This window comes from Stenella coeruleoalba, assembly GCF_951394435.1.
Source record: "Stenella coeruleoalba genome assembly, chromosome: 19".
NCBI lineage: Eukaryota > Metazoa > Chordata > Mammalia > Artiodactyla > Delphinidae > Stenella > Stenella coeruleoalba.
In genome coordinates this window covers 32,919,291-32,946,417 of record NC_137165.1, presented here as the reverse complement: position 1 = coordinate 32,946,417, position 27,127 = coordinate 32,919,291, and the positions used below count along the sequence as shown (strand labels likewise).

General features: G+C 35.0%; 1 protein-coding gene across 5 annotated transcripts in view; it reads right to left on the bottom strand.

Moving 5' to 3' along the window:
• The window catches only part of BRIP1 (BRCA1 interacting DNA helicase 1), a 209,132-nt gene that overhangs the window by 27,810 nt on the left and 154,195 nt on the right, over positions 1-27,127 (bottom strand). For all 5 annotated transcript variants that reach the window (XM_079905392.1, XM_079905391.1, XM_079905395.1 and 2 more), the window contains one exon: positions 5,997-6,109. In XM_079905392.1, coding sequence (XP_079761518.1) covers positions 5,997-6,109 — 113 coding nt within the window. The remainder of the gene's footprint in view (positions 1-5,996; positions 6,110-27,127) is intronic.

Here is a 27,127-nt window from a genome sequence, read left to right as displayed (position 1 = left end):
CTGCCCTCTGGTGGATGAGGCTATCTAAGAGACTTGTGGAAGCTTCCTGATGGGAGGGACTGGTGGTGGCTAGAGCTGGCTGTTGCTCTGGTGGGCAGAGCTCAGTAAAACTTTAATCCCCTTGTCTGCTGATGGGTGGGGCTGAGTTCCCTCCCTGTTGGGTGTTTGGCCTGAGGCGATCCAACACTGGAGCCTACCCAGGCTCTATGGTGGGGGCCAATGGTGGACTCTGGGAGGGCTCACACCAAGGAGTCCTTCCCAGAACTTCTGCTGCCAGTGTCCTTGTCCCTTGGTGAGCTACAGCTTTCCCCACCTCCACAGGAGACCCTCCAACACTGGCAGGTAGGTCTAGCTCAGTCTCCTATTGGGTCACTGCTTCTTCCCTTGGGTCCTGATGCGCACACTACTTTGTGTGTGACCTCCAGGAGTGGAGTCTCTGTTTCCCCCAGTCCTGCCAAAGTCTTGCAATCAAATCCCACTAGCCTTCAAAGTCTGATTCTCTAGGAATTCCTCCTCCCGTTGCCAGGCCCCCAGGTTGGGAAGTCTGACGTGTGGCTCAGAACCTTCACTCCAGTGGGTGGACTTCTGTGGTATAAGTGTTCTCCAGTTTGTCAGTCACCCACCCAGCAGTTATGGGATTTGATTTTATTGTGATAGCACCCCTCCTGTCTCACTGCAGCCTCTTTGTCTTTGCATGTGGGGTATCTTTTTTGGTGAGTTCCAGTGTCTTCCTGTTGATGACTGTTCAGCAGTTAGTTGTGATTCTGGTGTTCTCGAAAGAATGAGAGCATGCCCTTCTACTCTGCCATCTTGAACCAATCTCCAGACTCTTTAAAAAGTTAATTTTAGCTTGTAAATTTTAATTTTTAATCAAATACACAAGCATAGTTTAAAAGTCAAATAGTATTATAATTGTTTTAATAAAAACAGAATTTTCTTTTGCCTACCCACACCACATCTCCAATTCCCAATCTCAGAAACAAGTAATTGAAAATATTTTACATAGTTCTTATGGTCATTTGCCTCCATATTTCTAAATAACATACTACTACTACTTCCTGGTTTTTAACCATTAGAAATCATTTACTGACTTTTCCTACAGAAGATGTTTATCTCATATCACTGATAACTTCACTACCTCTCCATTCTTCCAGCAGCATTATATCACAATTCTTTTGTAAATCAATATTCAGTGGATTACCATTTAAAGGTGAATTACATGATCCAGTATGATTACATGTCCTTTCCCATACAAGACGTTTTTGTCTGCCTTGGAGTTAATAACTCTCCCTCTTTCCTTTTTTGCTTAATTTTCTATGTTTCTATCATTAATTAATTCCCACTTTGTCACAGCTGCAAGAATTTTTCTCAATAAGGGCAAAACCTTCCATCCTCAGAAACCAATCTAGACTAACTACTATGGGACTGCCACACAGATTCATCCCAGAGCTTTCTTCCTTGGTTGTTTTGGGAATTTCACTTTTCTGGGTTGGAACTCCAGTTTCCTGCATCCTTGGTATTCCTCTTTCTGAATTTTCTCTTCTTTGTTAGAGAATATCTTTCAGTTGGATCCTGAGAAAGTGTGCATTTGAAGCAAATGTTTAGGTCCTTTAATACTGAATACTGAATGCTTTAGTCTGTCTTACAGTTTATTGATCATTTGCATTGCTAAGAACTTAGATTGCAAGTCAAAAATTTCCCTCAAATAATTGAAGATAATTTTCAACTGTCTTTCAGCTTCTAGTGTTGCTTTTAAGAAGTCTGTTTCAATACTGATTCTATATCTTTTGTATGAGAGTTTTCTTTTTCTCCCTGGAAGGTTTCAGGACCTTTTCTTTACCTTGGGTACTTCGAAACTGCATAGTGAGGAGCTTTGTAGCTTTTCCCCCTTTACTGGTACTTGAGTGGATGCTTTCATCAGGAAAGTATGTCCTTCAATTCTGAGCATTTTTCTTGAATTATTCCTTTGACATGTTTCTTTCTCTATTTTCTCTAGTCTCTTCATATGGAGCTCCTATTTATCAGAAGTTGTTTCCTGCATACTGATCCTCTAATTTTCTAGTTATTCTTTCCCATTTTCTTTCTCTTTGATTTTTGGATGTGGGAAATTTCAATTTTCTCTCCTAAGCCCAATTCTGCATTTAAAATTTGTTGCTACCATATTAATGTCTAGGAGTTTTTTCTTATTTTCTGTTCTTGTTTTATGGAGGCAATATCTTACCTCCCCCTATGGGTATTACTGATAAAATTTTTTAAAGTTTTCTTTTATCCAACAGTTGGCAAACCATAGTCCACAGGGAAAATCTGGTCCATATCATGTTTTTGTATAGCCTGCAATCTAGGAATGGTATTTACATTTTAAAGGTTAAAGAAAAAACAAAGAAGAATGTGGATGCAGACTGTATGTGGCCTGAAAAACATAAAATATGTACTTATCTGGCCCTTTACAGAAAAAGTTTGCCAACTTCTTTTCTACTGCACTGTTTCTGTTTTCTACAAGTTATTCCACCCTGCTTTTGTTTCGTTGGTATTGTTTTGGTCTCTGTTTTTCATATTACAGACATTCTTTGAATATCTGGTGAAGACTCCATGCACTTATTTAAGAGTAAGGCACTAAAGTGCTGATTGGTAGCTTTGTGTACATGGGTGAGACTTATAGGCTGGGAGACTTGCAGTAAGGTAGGAACAGGGCCACTTTGTTACTATCTGTGGCCCTTATTCATGGGGTGGTCCGTTTTCTTAGACAGCAACACTGTACTTTCCTGCCGTGAAGATATAAGATTGATTGTCAGCCTACTCAGAGCTGAGAAGAAAAAGAGAACGGAGCTCTCACATTCAGTAGGTAGACTTTTCTTACCCCACATCTTTAATACATCCTTAGCTGTAACTGTAGTTAAAGAATATACAGATTCTCTAGTTCATTCTATCCAGAGAGTAAACCTGGGTGGGGGAGGGGGCTGTCTAACTACTACATATACTAACTTGTAACCAATCCTCTTTAGTTTAACAGTGCTTTAACCAACACCTTAGAGTACCCTCAAGTCCTAAGCTTTTCCATGCTTGAATCTGGAAGATCTTGTTAGCTTTCATGATTACAGATTTAAATTTCAGCTTTCTCTTGCCTGCTAAGTCATTCTGTTTTCCAGTGTTCAAAATTTATTGACAGCTCATCTGTCATTGTCTCTTCTCCCACTCTTTTCAACTTTATAGGTTTGACATTTTTATTCCTTAACTATCATGGGATTTTGAAAGGGGGGTGAAAATTAACATAAAGGTTTGATTATTCCATAGGGACATTAAAAATCTAAATTTTATATGACATTCTTGTGTGATACTTTAAAGTAATCCATAGGTTCTGAGGCATCAGACCAACCATAAAATTGGGCAGGATAGGAAGATGTATATTGCCAATATTATACAACAGTGTTGAAAATCAATGCAAAGTCAGGGTGCTAATATATTTTGGTTTATGTTTAAAGTGTCCTATGGCAGAAAGGCATTTAAGTTAACAAAACAGTTCTGAGAAAAAGGTTTCACCTTCTCTTTTTTCCATTGTTTTCATACTGCCTTGCTCAAATGAATTATGCCCACTTGAGACAAAGATTATACTTTAGTAAAGCAGACCCTTTAGGAAACTTATAGTGCAGTTGTAACCTGGTCACAAAACCACCTGGTACATTCCTGAAAGCTGTTATTACTTTTTATGGATTTACATTACTTCAAATACTCTAACAGTCCCATGTGAGCTTAAAAAAAAGATAACATTTTTTTAAACTCAATTTGTTTCTGCTTACTTTAGTCCTTCTAGACATATCCCTTATAAGAACAGTGCATTAGTATAAGCACCTTTTATGTCAATCAATACACATGAGTTTTATCAAATGATGTAAAATATTCACTTGATTATTTTTAGTGGATGTTTCTTTGGCGTAAGTTGCTATTTGTTGATACTGTTTCCCTGAAAATCAGTACAAGGACAGTTGGGCTATCCACTTTTTAATTAATAAAATACTGAAACTATAGTATTCTACATCAACATTATAAACACATGCTTTTTCTGAAATTCTTGAAAAGTATGTTTTGAAGCTCTAGAAGCTCTCTGGCCAATATGGTATAGCTGGAAAAGCACTGAACCTGGCATTTTTCACTAATTCAACAAGTACTTATTGTGCATCTATGTCCCAAGATGAGGTACAGGTGGTTGCTGAGAATGGAAAAATGTCTAACACATGTTTAGGGAAGGAGACAGATAAACAGGCTACTCCAAAACAATGAGATATATGCTATAATAGAGATAAGTATAAAGTGCTATGGGTTTCCTAAGGAGTAAATAACTCTAGTTGGAGAAATAAAAAAAGTCTTCATAAAGGACATGACCTCTTCAACTAGGTTTTGATTGGTAAACTTGCCAAATGAATTGTATGGTAACTTGTATGCCAAGGCAAAGAATAATGAAAGGATATGGTACATTTAACAGTTTAATAGTGAGATGTTTATATTTAATAGTGAGAATTTTAGTGGATACAGGTAGGCATAAGGATGAAAAACCAAGTCTTAAGGTTTTAAATGTAGGTGGTGTCAAGACATGAAGGTGCATTTAGTAGCTATGTAACATTAGACAAGTAATTTCATCTTTCACAACCTGTTTAATATATGTAGAAAAGGTTTATAAATGACAAAATAGGATACAAATGTACTTTTGCTTCAAATGGTTTCTTAAAATTCAAGGCATTGCTTATATTAAGAGAAAAAATCAACTGACGTAAAAATATTTATTTTCCTGAAATTAAGCCTACTGACTAAAAGGCAAGAATTTTAAAACAAACATTAAGGCTCCCCTAGAAACTATTTGCTGAATATTAAAATAAAACAAACAGGTCAATCAACAGGGAGAGACAAAGTAAGTAGATGAAATGCTTCAAGAACAATTTCCAGTGAAACCTGATGCCAAGTACCAGTGGGATTTCTAGGCAGAGAAGGGCAGTAGGTTAAACATAGAACTGAATCACTCAGTTTGAAGAGAAACGAGTGCAGAATATCATTCTGAAATGATGGGGAGGGGAGTGGGTGATGTGTTCTGGGACTTAAATCCAGCTGTTGCAGTCATGTCATCAGCATAGGTAAATCTGAACTCAAATGCAAGCTGGTCTGCTTATGTTTAAATGAGTTAATGTGAGTAAACAAGACACTTGAGAAAAGTCCAATTTCTAGATTGGTTAGGGCAGATAATGGTTACCTGTGGGTCTTCTGGCTGATCTGAAAACGTGTCAAATGGCCATATTTTCATGACTTTACTCTTAATCTGTGTTCTTCTATTTGAATTATCTGAATTTTATTTGTACAGCTTCACAGGAAAAAACTATTACATGGTTAAACTAATTATAATTTCATAGAGAACATAAAGTGTTAAATTAGACTATAAATAATCTAATAATTATAGTATTTATAAATTTAAAGTGTTGATGTCCTGTGAAATTATGGTATAAAATGGTGATTTAAAAACTAGTTCCACAGAGCACAAATCTTAATGGACCAGAATCTTTAGAAAAAAGAGTATTATAATTAAATTTTACTGTTAGTTGGTGTGAATTCTTTCGTACCATGAACACAGTTTGTTTTAACTCTTCTTAAATGGTTTGCTTTTTACCCATAAAATCATCATTTAGGTTCTGATGTTCACAAGATAAAATTTTATTGTTTGGTGGTGAGCTTCTATAAACGTTTACTGAGCACTCTGTTGTACGCTCACTGACCAATCATAAATCTTTAACCTTTAGCAAATATTGAGTTTTATTTTGGGTTTCAATTATTCCATTGACTCTTTCAACTTTCACTCCTGACATCTATCACTGAATATATACCAGTTCCCAGGGTTCTAGTGAAATAAAATTCCATCAAATTTACTATAAGGAATAAAGTAGCAAGACTAGCTCTACAAACAGTCCTGGTCAGAGATAATATTACAGTAATATTACATTAAATTTCACTCCACTTACCTACCTAGGGCCTGGTTTAAGGCCCTGTATGCTTGAATTTCATACCACTGACGACCTGGTAAAAGACCTCTTAATTTTGAATGCTGGTCATTATATTGTCGCTTTAGTTCAACCTAATAATTTAAAAATATATTAAAAAAAGATAGTAGGTAATTAAAGGTCATTTAAAAACTCATTAACTTCTAACATTTTGAGTATCATTTAATTAGGGTAGAAAGATTTGTTTTTCAGTACTAAACATTTTTCAGTTCATTTAAAACATTTCTATTCATCTTTACATTTCCTAAATGCCTACATGAACTTAGTTAATTAGCTGTGTGATAGCAATCAGTTTTATTGAGAAATAATTTATATATGACAAAATTCACAAACTTTCAATGTACATGTAGATAAATTTTAATAAATGTATAGTCATGTAACCACCACCACAATCATAATTTAGAATATTTTCACTACCTAAAAACTCCTTCCTATCCCTCTTCAGAATTTCCTTTATTGCTGACCCTGTCAACCAATGGTCTACTTTCTGTTTTGCCTTTTTTAGAATTCTATGTAAATGTTATTATACAGTATGTAATCATTTGTGTCTGTTTTTTTTCATTTAGCATAATGATTTTGGAATTCATTCCAAAATAGTTCATTATTTTATGTTTATCCAGCCTGATAATCTCTGCTTTTTAATTGGGATGTTTAGTCCATTTACATTTAATGTTAATTATTGTTATGATTTAGTTTAAATCTACAGCATAGAATATACATTCTTCTCAAGTGCACATGGAACATTCTCCAAGATAGATTATATGTCGGACCACAAAATAAGTCTTAAGAAATTTAAGACTGAAATTTCATCAAGTATCTTTTCCAACCACAATGGTAAGAAATTAGAAATTAATAACATAAGGAAAACTGAAATAGTCACAAATACGTGGAAATTGAAGAACATGCACCTGAACAACCAATGGGTCAAAGAAGAAATCAAGAGAGAAATAAAATAGCATCTTGAGGGACATCCCTGGTGGTCCAGTGGTTGAGAATCCACCTTCCAATGCAGGTGACACGGGTTCAATCCCTGGTTGGGGAACTAAGATCCCACATACCACAGGGCAACTAAGCCCACGTGCTGCAACTACTGAGTATGCACACCACAACTAGAGAGCCCATGCTGCAACTACTGAGCCCATGTGCTCTGGAGCCCACGCACTGCAACTAGAGAGAAGCGCAAGTGCCGCAATGAAGAGACCGCATGCTGCAATGAAAGATCCCACATGCCACAAGGAAGATCCCACGTGCCACAACTAAGACCCGATGCAGCCAAAAATAAATAATTTTTAAAAATTATCTCAATACAAATGAAAATGGAAACACAACAAACCAAAACTATGGGATGTAACAATAGCAGTTCTAAGAGAGAAGTTTATAGCAAAAAATGCCGACATGAAGAAAAAACAAAGATCTCAGATAAACAACATAACTTTACATCTTAAGAAACTAGAAAAAAGAACAAACTAATCTCAGCAGAAGGAAGGAAACTACTAAGATGAGAGCAAAAATATATGAAACAGACCAGAAAAAACGACAACAAAAAATCAATGAAACTAAGAGTTGTTTTTTTAAAGATAAATAAAACTGATATACTTTTGCTAATTAATTAAGCAAAAAAAAAGGACTCAAATAAAATTACAAATGAAAGCATAGATTACAGCTGATACTACAGAAATACAATGAATCCTAAGAGACTACTATGAACAATTATATGTGAAAAAAAAGGATAACTTAGAAGAAATGGATAAATTCCTAGAAAAAAATCAACCTACCAAGAATAATCATAAAGATATAAAAAATCTGAACAGACCTATAACAAGTAAGGACATTAACGCAGTAATCAAAAACCTCCCAAACGAAGAAAAGCTCAGGACCAGATAACTTCATTGGTGAGACTGAAACTCTACTAAGCATTTAAGGAAGAATTAACACCAGTTCTTCTCAAATGCTTCTGAAATACTGAAGGGGAGGGAACACTTCCAAACTCGTTTTAAGAGGTCAGCATTATTCTCATAACAAAGGCATGTAGGGACTTTAAAAAGAGAAAATTACAGGCCAACATCCTGATAAACATAGTGGCAAAAATCCTCAGTAACAACAACAACAACAAAACTGAATTCAATAGCACAGTAAAAGGATCATACACCACGATCAAGGGTGATTTATCCCTGAAATACACATTGGTTTAACATACATAAATCAATAAATGTGATACACCACTATAACAAAATGAAGGATAAAAATCACATTATCTCAATAGACGCAGAAAAAGCACTTGACAAAATTCAACATCCTTTCGTGATAAAAATTCTCAAAAATTAGGCATAGCGGAAACATACTTCCATATACTAAAGGCCATATAGACAAGCCCACAGAAACATCACACTTAATAGTGAAAAGCTAAAAGCTTTTCCTCTAAGGTCAGGAATGAGACAGAGGTGCCCACTCTTACCACTTCTATTCAACAAGTTATTAAAAGTCTTAGCCAGAGCAATTAGGGAAGAAAAAGTAATAAAAGGCATCCAAAACAGAGAAGAAGAACTAAAATTGTCTGTTTGCAGATACATGATCTTATATGTAGAAAAGCCTAAAGATCCACCAAAAAACTCTTAGAACTAATAAAATTCAGTAAAGTTGCAGGATACAAAAATCAGTTGTGTTCCTACACACTAACGACAACCTATCCAAGAAATTAGGAAAACAATCCCATTTACGATAGCATCAAAAAGAATAAAACACTTTAGAATAAATTTAACTAAGGAGGTGAAAATCTTTACACTAAAAACTATAAAACACTGATGAAAGAAATTGAAGAAACACAAATAAAACAGGAAAGATCCTGTTTATGGATTGGAATAATTAGTATCGTTAAAATGTCCTTATTACCCAAAGTGATCTACAGATCTAGTAAAATCTCTATCAAAATCCAAGAGACATTTTTTTTTTTTTTTGGCGGTACACGGGCCTCTCACTGTTGTGGCCTCTCCCGTTGCGGAGCACAGGCTCCAGACGCGCAGGCTCAGCAGCCATGGTTCACGGGCCCAGCCGCTCCATGGCATGTGGGATCTTCCTGGACCGGGGCACGAACCCATGTCCCCTGCATCAGCAGGTGGACTCTCAACCACTGTGCCACCAGGGAAGCCTCAAGTGACATTTTTTACAGAAATAGAAAAAAGAATTCTAAAATTTGTATGGAACCACAAAAGATCCCGAATAGCCAAAGCAATGTTAAGGAAGAACAAAGCTGGAGGCAACACATTTCCTGATTTCAAACTATATTATAAAACTTTAGTAATCAAAACAGTACGGTACTGGTATAAAATCAGACACTCAGGCCAATGGAACAGAAGAGAGAATTCGAAATAAACCCATGCATATATGGTTAACTGATCTTTGACAAGGGCACCAAGAATAGACAATGGGGAAAGATAGTCTCTTTAGGAATGGTGGTGGGAAAACTGGATATCTGCATGCCAAAGAATGAAACTGGATCCTTATCTTATACCATATATAAAAATCAACTCTAAATGAATTAAAGATTTAAATGTATACTCTGAGACCATAACACTCCTAGAAGAAAACAGGAAAAAGCTCCTTGGTCTCAGCAATGATTTTTTGGATATGACACCAAAAGCACAGGGAACAAAAGTAAAAATAAACAAGTGGGACTACATTAAACTAAAACACTTCTGCACAGAAAAAGAAACAATCAACAAAATGAAAAGACAACCTATGGAACAGGAGAACCATAATCTGATAAGAGGTTTATATCTAAAATATATAAGGAACTCATGCAAAACCAACACCCCGCCCCACAAAAAAAAAAAAGGAAAACACAAAAGAAAACCTGATTAAAAAATAAGCAGAAGTCCTGAATAGACATTTTTTCAAAGAAGACATACAAGTGGCCGATGGGTATATGAAAAGGTGTTTAACATCACTAATCATCAGGGAAATGCAAATTAAAACAAAAATGAGATATCACCTAATACTTGTTAGGATGGCTATTATCAAAAAGACAAGAGGGCCTTCCCTGGTGGCACAGTGGTTGAGAGTCTGCCTGCCAATACAGGGGACACAGGTTCGTGCTCTGGTCTGGGAAGATCCCATATGCCGCGGAGCAGCTGGGCCCGTGAGCCATGGCCGCTGAGCCTGCGCGTCCGGAGCCTGTGCTCCGCAACGGAAGAGGCCGCAACAGTAAGAGGCCCGCGTACCGCAAAAAAAAAAAAAAAAAAAAAAAAGACGAGATGACAAGTGTCGGCAAGGGTATGGAGTAAAAGGAACACTTATACACTGTTGGTGGGAATGTAAAATTGGTATAGCCATTATGGAAAATGGTATGGACGTTCCCCAAAGAATTAAAAATAGAACTACCATATAATCCAGCAATCCCACTGCTGGGTATATATCTAAAAGAAATAAAATCACTGTCTTGAAGAGATGTGTGCAGTCTCATGTTCATTACAACATTCTTCACATTGGCAAGACATGAAAACAACATGTTATTGATGAATGAATGAACGGGCAAAGAAAATGTAAAATATATATACACATACACACACACACACGCGTATATATAAGGGAATATTATTCAGGCATAAAAAGGAAATCCTGCCATTTGCAACCACATGGATGAACCTGGAGTATATTATACTAAGTGAAATAGGCCAGACAGAGAAACATAGCCATGACCTCACTTATACGTGGCATCTAAAACTGTTAAACACATTGAACCCAAGAGTAGAATGGTGGTTGGCAGTAGGTGAGGGGTGGAGGAAATGGGGAGATACTGGTTAAAGAGTATAAATTATCAGTGACTTTTGGTTACAAGATGAGTAAGTTCTTGGATTTGAATGTATAGCATGGTAACTATACTCAATAGTAATGTATTCTCCCACCAAAAGACACAGATTGGCTGAATGGATACAAAAACAAGACCCATATATTTGCTGTCTACAAGAGACCCACTTCAGACCTAGAGACACATACAGACTGAAAGTAAGGGGATGGAAAAAGGTATTTCATGCAAATGGAAACCAAAAGAAAGCTGGAGTAGCAATTCTCATATCAGACAAAATAGACTTTAAAACAAAGACTATTAGAAGAGACAAAGAAGGACACTACATAATGATCAAGGGATCGATCCAAGAGGAAGATATAACAATTGTAAATATTTATGCACCCAACATAGGTGCACCTCAATACATAAGGCAAATACTGACAACCATAAAAGGGGAAATCGACAGTAACACATTCATAGTAGGGGACTTTAACACCCCACTTTCACCAATGGACAGATCATCCAAAATGAAAATAAATAAGGAAACACAAGCTTTAAATGATACATTAAACGAGATGGAGTTAATTGATATTTATAGGACATTCCATCCAAAAACAACAGAATACACATTTTTCTCAAGTGCTCATGGAACATTCTCCAGGATAGATCATATCTTGGGTCACAAATCAAGCCTTGGTAAATTTAAGAAAATTGAAATTGTATCAAGTATCTTTTCTGACCACAACGCCATGAGACTAGATATCAATTACAGGAAAAGATCTGTAAAAAATACAAACACATGGAGGCTAAACAATACACTACTTAATAATGAAGTGATCACTGAAGAAATCAAAGAGGAAATCAAAAAATACCTAGAAACAAATGACAATGGAGACACAACGACCCAAAACCTGTGGGATGCAGCAAAAGCAGTTCTAAGGGGGAAGTTTATAGCAATACAAGCCCACCTTAAGAAGCAGGAAACATCTCGAATAAACAACCTAACCTTGCACCTCAAGCAATTAGAGAAAGAAGAACAAGAAAACCCCAAAGCTAGCAGAAGGAAAGAAATCATAAAAATCAGATCAGAAATAAATGAAAAAGAAATGAAGGAAAGGATAGCAAAGATCAATAAAACTAAAAGCTGGTTCTTTGAGAAGATAAACAAAATTGATAAACCATTAGCTACTCTCATCAAGAAAAAAAGGAAGAAGACTCAAATCAATAGAATTAGAAATGAAAAAGGAGAGGTAACAACTGACACTGCAGAAATAAAAGAGATCATGAGAGAGTACTACAAGCAACTCTATGCCAATAAAATGGACAATCTGGAAGAAATGGACAAATTCTTAGAAATGCACAACCTACCAAGACTGAATCAGGAAGAAATAGAAAATATGAACAGACCAATCACAAGCACTGAAATTGAAACTGTGATTAAAAATCTTCCAACAAAGAAAAGCCCAGGACCAGATGGCTTCACAGGCGAATTCTATCAAACATTTAGAGAAGAGCTAACACCTATCCTTCTCAAACTCTTCCAAAATATAGCAGAGGGAGGAACACTCCCAAACTCATTCTATGAGGCCACCATCACCTTGATACCAAAACCAGACAAGGATGTCACAAAGAAAGAAAACTACAGGCCAATATCACTGATGAACATAGATGCAAAAATCCTCAACAAAATACTAGCAAATAGAATCCAACAGCACATTAAAAGGATCATACACCATGATCAAGCGGGGTTTATTCCAGGAATGCAAGGATTCTTCAATATACGCAAATCTATCAATGTGATAAACCATATTAACAAACTGAAGGAGAAAAACCATATGATCATCTCAATAGATGCAGAGAAAGCTTTCGACAAAATTCAACACCCATTTATGATAAAAACCCTGCAGAAAGTAGGCATAGAGGGAACTTTCCTCAACATAATAAAGGCCATATATGACAAGCCCACAGCAAACATCATCCTCAATGGTGAAAAACTGAAAGCATTTCCACTAAGATCAGGAACAAGACAAGGTTGCCCACTCTCACCACTCTTATTCAACATAGTTTTGGAAGTTTTAGCCACAGCAATCAGAGAAGAAAAGGAAATAAAAGGAATCCAAATCGGAAAAGAAGAAGTAAAGCTGTCACTGTTTGCAGATGACATGATCCTATACATAGAGAACCCTAAAGATGCTACCAGAAAACTACTAGAGCTAATCAATGAATTTGGTAAAGTGGCAGGATACAAAATTAATGCACAGAAATCTCTGGCATTCCTATATACTAATGATGAAAGCTCTGAAAGTGAAATCAAGAAAACACTCCCATTTACCATTGCAACAAAAAGAATAAAATATCTAGGAATAAACCTACCTAAGGAGACAAAAGATCTGTATGCAGAAAATTATAAGACATTGATGAAAGAAATTAAAGATGATACAAATAGATGGAGAGATATACCATGTTCTTGGATTGGAAGAATCAACATTGTGAAAATGACTCTACTACCGAAAGCAATCTATAGATTCAATGCAATCCCTATCAAACTACCACTGGCATTTTTCACAGAACTAGAACAAAAAATTTTGCAATTTGTATGGAAACACAAAAGACCCCGAATAGCCAAAGCAATCTTGAGAACGAAAGAAGGAACTGGAGGAATCAGGCTCCCAGACTTCAGACTATACTACAAAGCTACAGTTATCAAAACGGTATGGTACTGGCACAAAAACAGAAAGATAGATCAATGGAACAGGATAGAAAGCCCAGAGATAAACCCACGCACATATGGTCACCTTATCTTTGACAAAGGAGGCAGAAATGTACCGTGGAGAAAGGACAGCCTATTCAATAAGTGGTGCTGGGAAAACTGGACAGCTACATGTAAAAGTATGAAGTTAGATCACTCCCTAACACCATACACAAAAATAAGCTCCAAATGGATTAAAGACCTAAATGTAAGGCCAGAAACTATCAAACTCTTAGAGGAAAACATAGGCAGAACACTCTATGACATAAATCACAGCAAGATTCTTTCTGACCCACCTCCTAGAGTAATGGAAATAAAAACAAGAGTAAACAAATGGGACCTAATGAAACTTAAAAGCTTTTGCGCAGCAAAGGAAACCATAAAGAAGACCAAAAGACAACCCTCAGAATGGGAGAAAATATTTGCAAATGAAGCAACTGACAAAGGATTGATCTCCAAAATTTATAAGCAGCTCATGGAGCTTAATAACAAAAAAACAAACAACCCAATCCAAAAATGGGCAGAAGACCTAAATAGACATTTCTCCAAAGAAGATATACAGAGTGCCAACAAACACATGAAAGAATGCTCAACATCACTAATCATGAGAGAAATGCAAATCAAAACTACAATGAGATATCATCTCACACCAGTCAGAATGGCTATTATCAAAAAATCTAGAAACAATAAATGCTGGAGAGGGTGTGGAGAAAAGGGAACCCTCTTACACTGTTGGTGGGAATGTAAATTGATACAGCCACTGTGGAGAGCAGTCTGGAGGTTCCTTAAAAAGCTACAAATAGAACTACCATATGACCCAGCAATCCCACTACTGGGCATATACCCTGAGAAAACCATAATTCAAAAAGAGTCATGTACCAAAATGTTCATTGCAGCTCTATTTACAATAGCCCAGAGATGGAAACAACCTAAGTGTCCATCATCGGATGAATGGATAAAGAAGATGTGGCACATATATACAATGGAATATTACTCAGCCATAAAAAGAGACGAAATTGAGCTATTTGTAATGAGGTGGATAGACCTAGAGTCTGTCATACAGAGTGAAGTAAGTCAGAAAGAGAGAGACAAATACCGTATGCTAACACATATATATGGAATTTAAAAAAAAAAATGTCATGAAAAACCTAGGGGTGAAACAGGAATAAAGACACAGACTTACTAGAGAATGGACTTGAGGCTATGGGGAGGGGGAAGTGTAAACGGTGACAAAGCGATAAAGAGGCATGGACATATATACACTACCAAACGTAAGGTAGATAGCTAGTGGGAAGCAGCCGCATAGCACAGGGAGATCAGCTCGGTGCTTTGTGACCGCCTGGAGGGGTGGGATAGGGAGGGTGGGAGGGAGGGAGACGCAAGCGGGAAGAGATATGGGAATATATGTATATATATAACTGATTCATTTTGTTGTGAAGCTGAAACTAACATACCATTGTAAAGCAATTATATTCCAATAAAGATGTTAAAAAAAAAAATAGTAATGTATTGTATACTTGAACTATGCTACGACCTTAAGTGTTCTCATCATATGCTGAAAAAATGGTTAACTATGTGAGGTGATGGTTGTGTTAATTAACCTGATTACGGTAATTTGACAATATATATTAAGTCACCACAATTTACACCTTAAATATATAGAATTTTTATTTGTCGATTATATCTCAAAGAAATTGGGGTGGCGGGGGGGAAGAAGTCCATACAGTGTTGTGGCAAACTTTCTGCTGGCCTTGATCCTGGTTTTGGAAAGATGGACCTCTTATTTCCCTAGTAAAAACCTTTCATGGCCTCAAAATACCATAAATAACATTGAAAGCCAAATGAAAACCTGGAGAAAAAGTTCTGTTAACTAATATACAATGAACTCATACACAATCAATGTTTACAAAATCTAACTACTAAAAGTAAATAATCTGTGAGAAAGCAAGTCATCAAATTGAATGATAAATGGCTGGTAACCCACATGAAAAGATGCTCAACTTTACTAGTAAACCAAGAAATGCAAATTTAATATTTCCATTGTTTTTGTCTGTAGAATACTGACAAATGTTTACCAAATGTATTTATATTTTCCAACAAGTACAGATAGATAATATGTACGAGAATACTCATTGCATCTTTGTATTGAAGAAAATTAAGAAACAATCTAAATGTACATCAAGTACAATGAAATATACTACAATTATTCTGAGATAAATATTGGGCTATTATATAGAAAGAAACAGATCTATATGTTTTGACATAGAAATTTAGCCAAGATATATATTTTAAATAAAAAATCAAGTAAAACACAAACACACACATACAAATGGCCAGGTGTCATGTTAGGAATAAGGACCACAATATAGAGCAATACCAATTTTAAACTAGCTCCCAAAAGACTTAAACCAAACTCTAACAAGAACCACAGGGGAAACAGAATTTAAAGACCGCACTTTGAGCTTTTCCCAGATCTCCCCTAATATACTGTCAAATCGTGTCCATATAAGTTCAAGATGATCACCTACTAATTGAACTGCCTACAAAAACAAAAATATATTTTTGTTTCTATACAATAGAAATTGTATAATTTCTATACAATAGAAATTACTAGAAAGATGATCCATAATCAAGGAAAAACAGGCAGTCAATAGAAACCAATCTAGAAAGGGCTCAGCTATTGGAATTAGTTGACAAAGACTTTAAAGTAGCTGTTATAAATATATTTAAATAACTTAAAAACATATGTTTTAACGACTGAAATTTGGAGACTCTCATCAGAGAAATGGAAATATAAAAAAGACCCAAATAGAAATTCTACAACTGCAAAATACAATAACTTAAAAAAAATTCATTGGATGGATTTAACAGCATATTGGAGAAGGCAGAAGAATTAGTCAGTAAATCTTAAGACAGATCAATAGAAATAATGAAACACATCAATCGGAGCAAAATAACTTCATACACACCAAAGACACTGGTTGGTGTAAAAGAATCAAAGCATAAAAAAGCAGTCAGAGGGACTTCCCTGGTGGCACAGTGGTTAAGAATCCACCTGCCAATGCAGGGGACACATGTTCAAGCCCTGGTCCGGGAAGATCCCACATGCCTCAGAGTGACTAAGCCCATGCATCACAACTACTGAACCTGCGCCCTAGAGCCCATAAGCCACAACTACTGAAGCCCGCATGCTTAGATCCCGTGCTCTGCAACAAGAGAAGCCACTGCAATGAGAAGCCCACGGACCGCAACGAAGAGTAGCCCCTGCTCGCTGCAACTAGAGAAAGCCCATGCACAGCAATGAAGACCCAACACAGCCAAAAATTAAATAAATAAATAAAAAGCAGTCAATGATGATCTAAACAAATTTAAAAATCAGAGTTGAAACAGTACTAATGCATTTGATACAATATTTATTGACTCAAATGCTCCACTGTTAAAGGACATCAAGAATTTCTCACTTTTCCGAGTGACCGAATGTACGTTCATTTTCTATCTAGGTAATAACACACAGAGACTGTGTTAAATTAAACTTCTGCTTCTTTTCTGGAACAGAAATCATAATAAATTCTGCTATCTAGTCCTTGAATTTGATATTATAATCATATCCCTTTCAAAAAGACTCATAATTAATTACAGGGCATAAAACTACATTCCTATTAAAAGAAATGTCACACCAAAGGGTACCACATACCCAGCCTTCATCTGGTCTTCATAAAAATCTTTAAAATTACATCATCTCAAAAGTGAACTACTTTTATACAAGGTCAGAATGTATGGTATACACAAATCAGATTGACCTATTCAAATATATAAGTTAATGAGCTTTTTCCTGTAAAAAGCTCTCTTGTATAAAAGTTCCTTCTTTTTTTACTGAAGTATAGTTAATTTACAATGTTGTGTTAGAAAATGCAAGTTTTGAGGGCAAGAAAATTATGTATTATGATTTCACATTTTTCATATACTAACTGAATGAAAAAAGTGAGTTTTTTAAGCTGCTCTCAAGAATGCTATATTCAATTATGCCTCAATAAAGCTTAAAAAAAAGAAACTAAATAAAAAAGAATGCTGTAGAAACATTAAAAATATGCATTTAAAGTATAAAAATTGATATAATGAAAAGAAGAAATATTTGATAACTTAAAAAAATACTAATTCCATTCAATATTTATAGCTTTGGCTGTGTGTAAGGTATCTGTGATACGCACTAGGAATACAAAGACAAGTTAAAAATATTTTCTGCCCAGCAAGAGATTACAAGAACAGAAACGATTGAGTACAAATGGCCATCAAGTAAATATAAGTGCTAAAATATTAACTTTGATTACAGTATATAAAAATAAGAGGAGTTGAGAAATGAAGACATGCTATGAATTTGATATGAGAGTAATGAGGGCCTTACCTGGAAAGCCAAAGGGAATGGAAAAGAGACCCAGTTCATAACACATTGTGGAGTTACAGAACTTAAGTGACAAAGTAGATGTGGGTTTATTAAAGAGGGAAAAGTCAAAAATGACTCCAAAGTTTCCAGCCACTGAGAGAAGGAATCCAGTAACCCACCAAGAGAAGACAAAAAGAAAAGTATGTTTAAGGAAGAAGATAAACTTGGCTCAAGCCATGTTAAAGAAATAATTTCTAGGGCTTCCCTGATGGCGCAGTGGTTGAGAATCTGTCTGCCAGTGCAGGGGACACGGGTTCGAGCCCTGGTCTGGGAAGATCCCACATGCCGCGGAGCAACTGGGCCCGTGAGCCACAATTACTGAGCCTGCGCGTCTGGAGCCTGTGTTCCACAACAATAGAGGCCGCGATAGTAAGAGGCCCGCGCACTGGCGCACTGTGATGAAGAGTGGCACACGCTTGCCACAACTAGAGAAAGCCCACACACAGAAACGAAGACTCAACACAGCCATAAATAAATAAAAAATTTTAAAAAAATTTCTAAACCAAGAATAGAAATTGATAATGAGTTAGCTAATCAGAAAGTCAAAATTGGAAAAGTAGGGAACCAAAGATCTTAATAATAAATGATAACAGTATCTGTCAAGCTACTATAACATTCCATGCACAGTGCAGTGCTTAATAGGTATTATTATCTCATTTAATCCTCATAACAATCTTAAAAAGTTGGTACTGTTACCTCATTTTACAGATTAGAAAAATAAGTTTTAAAAAATTAAGTAACATGTGGAAGGTGACCCAGTATGTAAGTAGTAAAGCTGGGATTTGAATCTAGTCTCTCTCCAGAGCTTGCTCTCTTAAGAGTAAAAACCCAAGAGTCAGGACACCCTACAGCTTCTCTGAGTGAGATCTTAGGTAACTCAATTCTATTGTGGCTTTCTCCTATTTAAAAATGGAATGAGTATTAAAATCTAATTAAAATAAAAGATGGTTCTCAAATTTAATAACAACAATTTATTCACATAACAAACTGCTAGCATTGTAAGTTCACAAACTGACTATAATTCCTAGCAACTAGTTAATCCAATGTGAAACAGTAGGAATTGTTCTTTTCAGTCAGTCAGCTTTTAAAGATCCCCTATGTGGTATTTCTGGGCAAGTATTTATCAAATAGTATATTTTTGTAATATAAGCCTAATCAAAGGTATAAAGTTATTTTCTTGAAAAAATTTCAGACTTTCAAGATAAATTAACAATTTACAGTTTTAAGAAGTTGTAAAACTACTTAAGAGAAAACAAAATCTCTTCAAAACACTGTATACTATTAACCTTCTGACATATATATATATATATATATGTACACTTCTGACAAGTAGCTTTCAAATTGGTATATAAGAATTTTATTTTATATCCCCTCAAAAGAACCTGTAAAATTTCTAAATTAAAACTTTATAACTTGAATATAAAGCAAACTTTCCTGTAAGCATCATAGAATATGCTTTTTAAAGTAGTATAGTGAATATGGCACCATAGGAAATATTAGGTAATATTAAAAAAATAATTTGACAATTCAGCAATAAAGTATATTATAACATTTAGAGATAAGAATACTTAAAAATTCTATCCAACTATACATTTCCTACCATCTCTCAAAATGTAACTAAGCATTTATCTATATTAACATTATTTCCCCTCCCCCAAATTTGCATTTATCCTTTGCCAGACATAATAGCTTAAGGATTTTCAAAATTTACTATACCATGTTGAAACAAATACTTTATAATGATCACTCTGCCTATGACAACAGTTGCTTTAGGAAATATTAGTTATAATTGAAATATTTAGAGGTAATATAGCAAATATTAGATTAAATAAACAAAATTCTCTATCCTTGGTCTTTTATTTTTCATTAAAATGAATTAACTTTTATGTATGACTACATTATTTCAACTTCTTGAAAATTTTCAAATAATTTTTTACAATCCAAATGGCCTTTAAATTACTGCCAATATTTTACCTAGGGAAATTATTTTAGGTAAAAAGTAAAGAAAAAACTTTTGAAAGTAAATATATATAAAGGCTAACTTTGAAATATTTTTTATTATATAAAGAAGCAGATTTTTAAAAATAAATTAAAAAATTGTCTTTGGGTGAACACATTTAATTAGGGAAAGCAAAACTAAGGGTTTGGAAAAGGTAGAAAGACAGTACACCTCTTTTTAACGACATCAGAATCTATTTCATTGTACACTTAGGAATTATCAGGTACGAAAATCAATGCCCAATTTAAAATGACATAAAGCATATGTGAAAAAGCCAGTTTCTCCTGCCAGCAAATAGCCTAAATGTTAAGTAAACCAAAGGCTAGAAGGGATTAGTTGAAATGTCAAAAGACAACATTTTACTTTTACCTGCTCATCCTTATAAACAGACTCTCATCCCTCAGGCATGCTTTCCAAACAAATAGTTTCAATGTGCAGCAGCAAAAGGCCCATGGCAAGCTCTGCCATCTTGTAACTGTCAAAGAGATTAGTCTTTGATCTATTTGGGAGGTCATGTCCACATTCACATTAGCTATACAGTCTAATAGCATTATACCTGTTGACCAATGCTTCTTTAATGCCTAATGAGACAGACATTTTATGTTATGGAAGTTAACTGTGAATGTTTTTTCTAAGTTTTGACAGAAAGTAAACACCATAAAGTGAGCTCAAGTGTGGTTTGGAAAGATGATCTTTTAAACCAGTTAATATTACTTTTCAAATACATTTTACAAGGCTTTCCCAAATTAGAAAGCTACATTTAATTGTATACTCTGGAAGGAGTTTAAACCACGTGCTCCCCATCCCCAATAAATTAGTCTATGTGTAATTTTGGAGGAGTATGTGAACAGCAGAGAGAAGGCAAACTATTTTATCAGAGGTTGCAAACTGAAGGCCCATGCCAACTCTCAACTAGCTCACTCATTTAAATAATCTATTTAACTCCTGTAGCAGCTTGTGTTTGTAACACACTGGTTCAGATGCTACACTGATTCACAGAACATTTTTTCATAACTGGAGTTCAACATTCATACAAAATGAAAAACACCCTTAATATGGTAGTTTCTAGACAGCTGAAAATATCTCTGCATCACAGGCTAACCTGATATAAGTAGAGATGAGATCCTGAATAGCAAAGATAGATAATCAAGACTGAAGTGGGACTTAGGGAATTATGTTAAAATACCCATATAGCATTCAAGCAGAAGTTATGTGGGTTTGGATTCTGATTTTAACATTACAAAATGCTTGAGATCAAATAGTAAGTTCCTTAAGTCCTCCAATGACTCAGTTTTATTGGAGACAGTATAAGTAGTATACTACTGATAGCAGTAGTATATATAAAATAACCAAAAGGATCATACTGTATATGTCAACAAAAAATTTAAGTCACAATTTTGAATATTATTTTTTCCACTTAGTCAAACCCAACAGTGCTGGCTTTAAATAGCTCTGTACAAGAGTAGACTTTTACAAGTTTTATAAGTAGCTTCTGAAGAAATAAATGGTGTGATAAATATGAGCTAGAACTATAAATGCATCTCTTTACTACTGCCTCATATGAAAGACGGTGGAATTTGTCCCAATTCGTATACATATGTATTATGATTTCAGTAATAAATGCTCTCCTAAAAGCAATCAATATAGGCAGAATATACTTTTATTTTCTTGTATGTAAGCTTTATTTATTTATTATTATTTATTTTTTTTGCGGTACGCAGGCCTGTCACTGTTGTGGTCTCTCCCGTTGCGGAGCACAGGCTCCGGACACACAGGCTCAGCGGCCATGGCTCATGGGCCCAGCCGCTCCACGGCATGTGGGATCCTCCTGGACCGGGGCACGAACCCACGTCCCCTGCATCAGCAGGTGGACTCTCAACCACTGTGCCACCAGGGTAGCCCCTATTTTCTTGTATGTAAGTTTTATGACAAAAGTTCAAGCCTGGTAATAAGACTAAGAACAAATGATCAGCTAAACTTACTAATTAAAAATATTAAGAAAACTTTGCCTCAGAAAAATAAACACATTTGTCTAGCAAACATTCAAGAAGAACAGTTTTATATTTAGCCAAGGTACAGAACCTAAAATGTAAACATTTATAGCAAACCAAATCTGGAAGACAGAGACTGTGCATTAGACATTTATTGCTCCATATCTTCACAGTGTAAACACTTTTATCAGGGTATCACAATATAAATTCCAATGGTTAGAGTTCTAAATTCAGCATAAGAGCTTGTATATGAAATAAGTTAGCTAGATAAAAGGAATATAGCTGGTTTTATTTCATCTGGCATATTTTCAAAATTTCTGAAACACCAAGTTAACCAAATATAGTATATATATTGTTTTAAATGGGGAAAAATGGGTTTCTGCCAAGAGCTAAGAAGCCAGGCTCCCTTTTAGACTTAAATAAACACACACACACACAAACACACACACACACACACTCGAAATGGTTTTCAATTGTTATTTACTCTCCTTGTTACACTACACTAGGAGGTGACCACAGTAATCTACCAAGAAATAAGAATCAAGACATAGTAACAGACATAGTAAGAATAATATAGCTTATCTCACATATGCTTGAAGGTTGCTTTGAATAAGACACTTTTTGCAGAGAAACCTGTTATACTTTGTGTCATAAATTGTCAGTGTTGAAATAAACAGCCTAAAAATTTCAAATATAAAAAAAAGAACAAAATATATTCCCCTCAAATCAAGCATCTCTTGCTCTCAACATATTCAACCTCAAGTGGTTAAAATAATTTAGCTGCTAGCCCAGAATAGTTTATTGGTAACACAGTAACATTCAAGCAATTCTGAATAAAGGCTTTAGATAATAATAATGCAAAAACATCTGTCAGTACGAAGCAGTAGATCTTAGTGTTTCTTTTAAATTATGAAAATAATTTGTCAAGATAAGAGCCCAGGAAAAAGGTAGAAATTAATATTTTTCTATTAAAAGAAAAAAAGACAGTTAATACTTTAAGACATGCAAGAAACAACAATATATGCTTATTCTGTAAAGGGATAAGGTTAAAATTTTTTTAAAGAAAAATAGGCTTTGTTGCAATTTAGTTATGCTACCCATAATAAAATATTATCCAGATACACCTGAAAATGCTTAAATTATCATCTCTAGAAAATACTATATATATGTATATATATATATATATATTTTTTTTTTTTTTTGAGGAAAGGAGATATGGAAAAAGCACATGGCTTAGAGTCAAAGCTTTGACATTTATTAGTTGTTTGACCTTGGGTAAGTCACAGTACCCCATTTAGCTTCCTTTCTCAGTTTCCTCCTCTGTAAATGGAAGAAAATAATTCCTGCCCGCATTACCTCATACAGCTGGTTCAAGAAAGAAAGAAATGACAATGGACACAAAACTGTAAAGCATCATATATTAGAGGTAAGCAAGCTGGAGAGTCATTATTTATCCTGTATTTCTAAAAACCAATATAGGTTTGGGTGGCATGCTGTTGTAATATATTGTCGCATGTAAATGAAAAAAGTCATAAGACTGACAGACAACGTAGGTCATCTACCTTAGAGTTCTGACACTTAGATCAACTCTCTCTGAAGGCGCTTAACCTATACTACTCAACATAAGGACACATTATTTTATGTGACTTAAAAGTTTCTTCAGCTTATGGAGTGGCTACTTTTTCATCATATATCAATGAAAATATGTACATTGGCAAGACTCATAGAGAACAGTATTTAGTTTTGAAACATAACTTTTTCTAAATGACTTCTGCAATTGATATTAAATTTTCTGAGAAATTATAACTAACATTAGCACCCTTTAATATCCTTCAAAATATTTTTTGACCACTTTGCAACCTATGAGCTGTATTTGAAGAGAACTATATAAAATATGTTAGTGGTGTAATCTACAGAATGAGTACCTGATTGTCCTCTATTAGTCTAAATATTATTCCTTACATATATCTTACAATCTAGAGCTTCCCTTGTTAAAGTCTCATACAAGAGCCAAATACTATGAATAAAACCCTTCTAGCAATAATAACTAACAAAATGAAATATTGTCTTACATAAGAAAGCAATGTGAGACTGTATATGGAACCATAGGCTCTTGAAGGAATGCGACAATATTTAGAGGTTTTGTTAAGGGAAGTGAGTAGTGCTGCATTCAGCAAGTGATAGAGATCTGCACCTGCTCCTATACAACACTGGAAGATAAGGAGGTCTCTCATGGAAGAGGCTTGTGGATGCGAAAAGATGTAAAACTAAGCACTGAGGCTCTGGGAGGACTCCACAAAAGTTTAGTGGCAATGGCAGGCATAGAAAGTAGAAGCTAATCCCAGTGAGAGGAGGCTCAAACTCAGAGTTCACATGATTAAATACCTTTAAAAATGAACTTGAGCAAGAGAAAATGTGCACATAAAAGATTACGTGAGTAATAGAAAACACTGAAAACATACTTAAACATACTTAAAACTCTGTTTATTACCTCCACAGCCCAACAAATGAATTCTGATACTTTTGCCATCTAGATTTTTATATTATTATATCGAAACATCTTTCAAACGTAAGTAAATATTTGATTTCTAAAAAACATTTGTTACTTTCTACCTTTGCAATATTATTGTTAGGAATGTTTGATTCAGAGCTTCTCAAAAGTGAAGGTGTGAGTGTGGGAATAAAGCATGTGGGATCATAGCACTTCAAAGTCTCCTACTTTATCTTAGAAAGTAATGAAGACTTCTGGTTTCAGGAAGGCAAAAAATTTTTTCTTCTTTCCTTGCCTCTTAAAAACCGACCCCAAATTAAAAGATAAATAAGAAAGAGAAATAGTCTCTATCTTCAATGAAACTAAGACATCTGTAACTTTAAACCCAAATAGATGACTGTGAAAAGCAGACTAAATGACTAAGCAGAGAGGCGAAAGTTCAAACCGAAGTACCCACAGAGCTACTGATGGGAAATAAGCCAGTTAGGCCAGCAGGAGTCCAGAAAGGCTGAGGAAATTGATGCATAGGGAAACTGCTGGAGGATATGTACCACAAAGATGAAATAAGAAACAAGAAACAGGAACAAGGTCTGAGATTCAGGAAACTTGGGACCTAACACAGAAGACAAGCAAATCAAATTCATAGGATGACAGCAAAGGGAAATCTCAGGATATTGGCAGTTAAGTGAGCTTAAAGAGCAACTTAAGTCTTGATTGAAGCAGGAGATCAGAAGGATCCAAAAGGGATGTCTTCAGGGGGAGAAAAAGAACTGACCTATTATCTGACAGGTCTCATAGGAAAACTGTATTGAGAGATGTTGCAGATTTATTAAAGATTTCTTTAAAGATATATATATTTAAAATATTTATTTGGTTGTGCTGGGTCTTAGTTGTGGCTCACTGGCTCCTTAGTTGTGGCAATGCAAACTCTTAGTTGTGGCATGCATGTGGGATCTAGTTCCCTGACCAGGGATCGAACCCGGGCCCCCTGCATTGGGAGCGCAGAATCTTAACCACTGTGCCACTGGAGAAGTCCCTAAAGATATTTTTAAAAGGAAAAATAAAACAGTTAAAGGAAATCATTTGACTACAGTGAACAATATTTTCATAGTCATGATAATGTGAATATTGACTATGGATTTAATAAAAAATTGTGATTTAACGATATTGGGAGGATGTAAGAAGGGAAAGGCGGAGTAAGTGAGCTAAAATCCTATCTCACGTAGGAAGTAAATAGTTAATGTCTAAAATTGATTATATGGATGTAAATACCAGATGAAATAGATAAAAGAAGTGAAAGTCACTGCTTCTCAGAAGCAGGGGCTGGGAAAGGGGTAGAAGCCAAGAGATTGTTAATATAAGAAACCATCTAATGTTTTTAGTATAAATCAGGCTCTTAGTAAAAGTTTTATTGGATTTTTTTCAACTTGATAAAAAATAACAAAAAAATAAATGTAGATTGTTCATTTTAATTCATGACATACACTTGTATGTTTCACTATATAAAACAATGGTGTTCAACTGAGAGTGATTTTGCCTACCAGAAGATACTGGCACTATCTGAAGACATTTTTGGTTGTCACAACTGGTGAGGGAGAAACATTTGCTACTGGCATCTACAGGTAAGTCCAGAGATGCAGCTAAACATCCTACAATGCACAGGACATCACTCACAACAAAAAATTATCCTGCCCAAAATGTCACTACTGCCAAGCTAGAGAAACCCTGCTATTAAGTAATTTTAAAGAACAAATCTGGTCATTTTGATGTGATAGGAAATTACACTATGACTTATTACATAGCTTACTATATTCCTGGGCACACCGGGATTATCTGTCCCAAAGGTAGAAAGCATAAATTGAACTCATTCCCAAGGTATCAAACCTTAATCTCAGTGAAAAACAGTAAAGACTGATGCTGTAAACACTGATGTCTACTACAGTTTATATTATCTTTGACCTTAAGACTTTATAATTGGAAAAAAACAAGTGACACACTCACCTGAAGCCCATCTATATATCTGCACCCTGTAGGCTTTAAGAGAATCTAAGTAAATTGATTAAAATCTACTACAACTAAAATTCTGCTCTGAAGAAAAAAAATTAAAATTATTTTCAGAGAGGTTAAGAAACAATTCCACTGTTTCCCTTGAGGTAGTGCTACTGATTATGCTCTGTGCCAACAGAATAAGTTAAGTGTCAATCAACCTTACAAGTCCCCAGCGTGATAAACTCACTTTTAAAACCTTCAACCTACTATGAGAGCAAAAGTAAAATATAAAGGTTAAAAATTTCTTGTTCTCACCAAAAAAAGAGGTAAACACAGGAAAATAACTTCAGAATTTTTCAAAAAACAAACAAAAGTTTTATTTGCTTTATTAATTATCCAAAGGTTTAACTTGTAGCTATATTCAGGTATGGCTTTTTTCCTAAGGAAATACAATGATATGAGTATTGGAAAGAAAAGGCTATCAATCAGACTTGATGAAAATTTTGTGATTTTAAATGTTTCCTCCCCCAAACCCAAAAGATTTCTTTAATAAATATGGGGAAAAAATTTTTTAATTTAAAAATACCTCAGCAATTCATCCATTTATTTTGTAACTTTATATTTGTTTGTTTGTTTTGCAGGACGGATG